At 33.1% G+C, this 4,520-nt stretch overlaps 1 protein-coding gene across 1 annotated transcript in view; it reads right to left on the bottom strand.

The window, feature by feature from the left end:
- Positions 1 to 3,358, bottom strand: part of LOC103256170 (transmembrane protease serine 11D-like) — a 48,940-nt gene extending 45,582 nt beyond the window's left edge. The window contains exon 1 of the mRNA XM_008054064.1: positions 3,255 to 3,358. Coding sequence (XP_008052255.1) covers positions 3,255 to 3,262 — 8 coding nt within the window. The 5' untranslated portion in view covers positions 3,263 to 3,358. The remainder of the gene's footprint in view (positions 1 to 3,254) is intronic.
- Between the last annotated feature and the right edge of the window lie 1,162 nt (positions 3,359 to 4,520).

Raw genomic sequence — 4,520 nt, 5'->3', positions numbered from 1 at the left:
GAGACTCCAACTCAAAAAAAAAAAATACTATAAGAAAGAGATTAGCAGTAGTGGGAAACTGCCAGGAGAGGGAGAGTGGGATTGGCAGTTGAGGGAAACTGCTGGGGGAGAGGGGCACACTTTATCAACAAAGGTACCTACATAATGAACATTTGTGTACCTAACCCTGAATTGTACCCCACATATTTAAAATAAAAAACACTTTTTAAAAGAATTTGTTTTTCCTTATAGATGAATTACTCATCAGTGTAAACTTTTCTAAAGTCACTTTTATTTTCAGCCATCTTAGGCACTGATCCAATAAATGACTTTAGATTTGGGATGGTGCTTTTATTTCATACATCAGGAGTATGTACTAAAGTTAGACTTTAAAACACTCTCAAAAACTGTGAAGTCATGCCAAGTCTTTTTGGCTTAAAAAAATGGCATTCTTCAAGTTGAGGAAATACCTTTTAAGGATTTGGATTGGATGACTTAAGGTTCCCTTGATACCAATTCTCTCCCTCATGGCTTATTTTAGGGTTGTCATTCTCAGTTGGAGCAGCAGCAGAGTCAGGAAGTAACACATTTCTGAGACTATAGCTCAGGAGTCCCTTCTGGCAGACAAATTCGCAGTGGATATGGAAGAATTCCCTAGAAAATATGTATTCCCAGACGACAGACTGTAACTGATCTTCCTTTGTACCATGATGCGGGCCCATGTCACACCAACATTAGGGAGACATTCTGGCAAATGAGGCAACTGATTAAGCACATGGCTCAAGGTTTTTATTGCCAAAAACTTGTACTTTAAATGCACTATTAGGGGGTCCCACAACTGTAAGAAGTTGGTGCCCACCTACCTAATTTCTTCATTTTTCATTTTATTTTATTTTTTTAACATATGGAACACTTCCACTACCTAATTTCTAGGAAAAAAATGTATCTTTTGCCTAATATCTTACAATTTTAAGCATACTTTTTTTGAAAGTTAAAATGGCAATTCAGAATTGAAACAACAGGCAGAATTTGGAATGCATTTTTGACAGAAATTGCTTTTTCTTCCCCCTACTTTTATCTGATGTTCTTTTGGGCTGTTGGAAGGCAGGGCATCTGATTGTCTTTGGCAAGTTTCTGTTGTCAGTTAATCATATTATGAGCACAGACAAAAGGGAAGAAAATGGAAATAAGATTTGTTATGGTGGGAGGAGTCCTGCTAAGACTTGTCTGTTCCTGAGCTGAGATATGCTCACTTACCTTAAATTTTTCCTTAAACCACATTCTGAATTCCAGTTTGTAAATCTCTACCTTATTTCCCAAGTTTCAGCTCATACTTATAGTGTAATCTGGTGGATATAGATAACTTTCTTGGCGGACTTGAGAAAATCTGGAGTGTCCAAGGATCTGAAATGAGTAGCATGGGTGCCCAGGTACCTGAATCCTGTGGTAGTATTTCTTTTTTCAGAGAAAGAGAGAATAAGATGGATAAAGAAAGAAACACTCCATCTTTGCAGCCTTCAGGAGAGGACAACTTGAAAGAGATTTGGGAGTTTAATTTTTATATAAAAGCAATCAAACCACCCAAGAAAGCCCATTCTCAACCAAAGGTATTTCAGAATTACCTGAAAATGTATCTAAAATTATGTAAAAATTATCTAGAATTATCTTGGCCCTGTCTGGTATGCATACCCTGCTACTAATTGCTAGTAGCAGATACTACTTGTTTAAGAGAGAAAATATTTCAAAAAGTGTGGTCCCTAGAAACCAAAGTTCCACGGAAGAATATTTTGTATTTGTCAAGTTTGGTTCTGATTGGATGTCAAATTTCCTGTACACAATGGATTAACTTAGAAATTAGTTGACTCAGGCATTCTCAAGATGTACACCTCTTATTATTTGCATTATTTGTGTGCTTTCTTTTATTTTCCTTTGAATGATGCCTTGATATATATTTAGCTGCTTATAAGAATCAATATTTTAAAAATCAGATAAATTTCTTTAAAATTAAAAAATTTCAGCAAAATACATTTTAACATGTATTGTGATTATTAAAAACATATTACATCACTATAGAACATTTAAGATAATGGAAAAATATAATTCATAAATTCACCACTTTAGTACAACAAACCTGATTAGTGTTTGATATTCTTTATTCGATTTTTCACATGTATACCTATATAAAGTAATAGTCGATGAGTAAATACAATTTTGTGCTTTTGTGACATAAAATGAGAGAAAACTCAGACTAAATTGTTTCATAGATTTTCTATTTTAATGAATTTCTCATATCTATTATATGAATCCAAAATAGTTTATTTCTTCTATCATTGGGAACTTAGACTACTACCCATTTTTCACTCATATGTATATTCAAATGCACATGAATATATACATATTTTTATTATTTAAGATGCTTTCACTTTTAATTAAGTTTTGCCATGCTCAAAAGATTTAAATTAAATTCAACTACACTTATCATAGCCAACACGCTGTCTGTGCTTTCCTTGAACCACCTTTCAACACTATTTATCAGTATCATGTTTTCCTGTGTTCCTAGAAAAACAATATGCACAAATATACACTCAAATGCACATGTAAACACATCAAATTATGTAATGATTTTTCGTTGTTTTAATGGAGATTGCAGTATCTGACTGTAGATTATGCCACAACTTGTTGTTTTTTATGTGAAAATGTGGGAAAATAATTGTTAGCTAAAAAGAGAACCAGACAGATATTTTTCTTAAATATTAGCAACAATTTTCATGAAGATAACAATTCTACAACTATATAAAACATAGAGAAATATTGTCTTTACTTTCTTAAAAAGGAATTTAGGATTCATGGCATATTTGTTTAATAGCTAGTAATGATCTCTGATGAAAATCAAAATAAAAACTGCTCAAAAAGTTCTAAAACAAGAGAGGGATTGTCTGCTGATTATGTTTAAAAAAATCAGCATATCACTTTTTGAAAAATTAGACATGAGAAACAAAAACACTTCCTTATTTAAAGTTATGCTGTCATAACGCTAAACTATCTTTTTAAGTTTATTTGTTTTTGCAAAAAATTCTGTCAAACAACCAAGCATCTTATCTAAACAATATAAAACATATTATCTAAATAATATCCAAAAGTTTCAATCAAGTGTTCAGAGAAAACTTGAAGATCGCTAGACACAGCCAAAATTTCTTAAGCTTTTCTGCATATTTTTCACACACTCTAAGATACAGTGAAACTTTTAAAGCTACAAAGGCAAAAACAGGACTTACCTATACATTTTAATCCTTAATGAAGAGGTCCTTTTTTCTGCCTACCCAACAGCTGTGAGATTTCCACTCAAATGAATGACTCTCATGTGTTACCTGTGATCTATGACTGAACACAAAGGAGGAAATCCTATGTAATTAAAAAAACTAACTAGTTAAACAAGTCTGAAGGCAGCAACCTGAACCAATAGTATGATTTATGGAGCAGAATCATAAACAGGGCATTTCACAAATTGGTAAGAATTTCATTTGTTCTGGTAAATTGAGATGAAACACAATTATAGGTGACAGGTATTTTGTGAAAGCCCGAGACTACTTGACATGTCATAGAGTCATTTTTAATGTAAGAGGATATGATACTTTTGTTCATGTTTTTATATTGTCATACACCTCATTCCTTGTCACAACAAGCCAAGGACTTTCAAAATATACTTTGCACACATTAATGGGCACTACCTATGAATTCCTTCATTTCTGTAATTAAATACAGTTTTTTTTTTTCATAATATATGAAACAGATACAGAGAAGTACCTGAGTAGGTGCATAAATTTGTGAGACAAGTAAATAGAATCATTGGAACTAAAATTCACTTTATCTTTTTCCAAATACTGTTTTTTGAAAAAAAGAATTCGAACACACTACAACTAGAAGATGATCCGCAGAAGAAGGTACTATGAGTGCCTATGAAGTTCGGGTAGGAGTTGGAGATACATTTAGAAGGTAACACTGAAGTTAACTTGTGAGAAAGAATGAATGCTAAAGAATTGGAACTTGTAATAAAATTAGATTGGGTTTTTCACCAGTAAATTGTGTAATTTAAGGGGAAAAATATTCCTTCATGAGTCTCATACATCTACTGAGAACATGAGAAGTTGAATCAGTAGGTCTTAGAAAACTCTGTCAACTCTAGAATTTTATAACATTGTCTTGTAAATCACTGATAGGTAATAGTTAATAAATTTGCTCTAGTACTGAGCTTGAGAAGTGATCAATTACTTATACATTTTTCATGTAATGTACAAGCCAGACAACATGGACAGGAATAAGTGGCTATTCTCTACTCTTCCCAAATACATATATTTCATTTTTAAATTTTAGATTCAGAGGTACACACGTATTCATTATCCGGACATATGTATAATGGTGGGGATTGGGTGTCAGGTGGCCCATTCCCCAGCTAGTGAACATTGTGCCCTATAGGTAGTTCTGAACCCTAACCACTCTCCCCCTTTCTCCCTCCCCCTTGATGGTGTCCCCAGTGTCTTTTA

The sequence above is a fragment of the Carlito syrichta genome, unplaced genomic scaffold, assembly GCF_000164805.1.
Source record: "Carlito syrichta isolate Samal-C Ts95f unplaced genomic scaffold, Tarsius_syrichta-2.0.1 Scaffold288987, whole genome shotgun sequence".
Lineage (NCBI taxonomy): Eukaryota > Metazoa > Chordata > Mammalia > Primates > Tarsiidae > Carlito > Carlito syrichta.
This window is presented reverse-complemented; position numbering and strand designations above follow the sequence as displayed.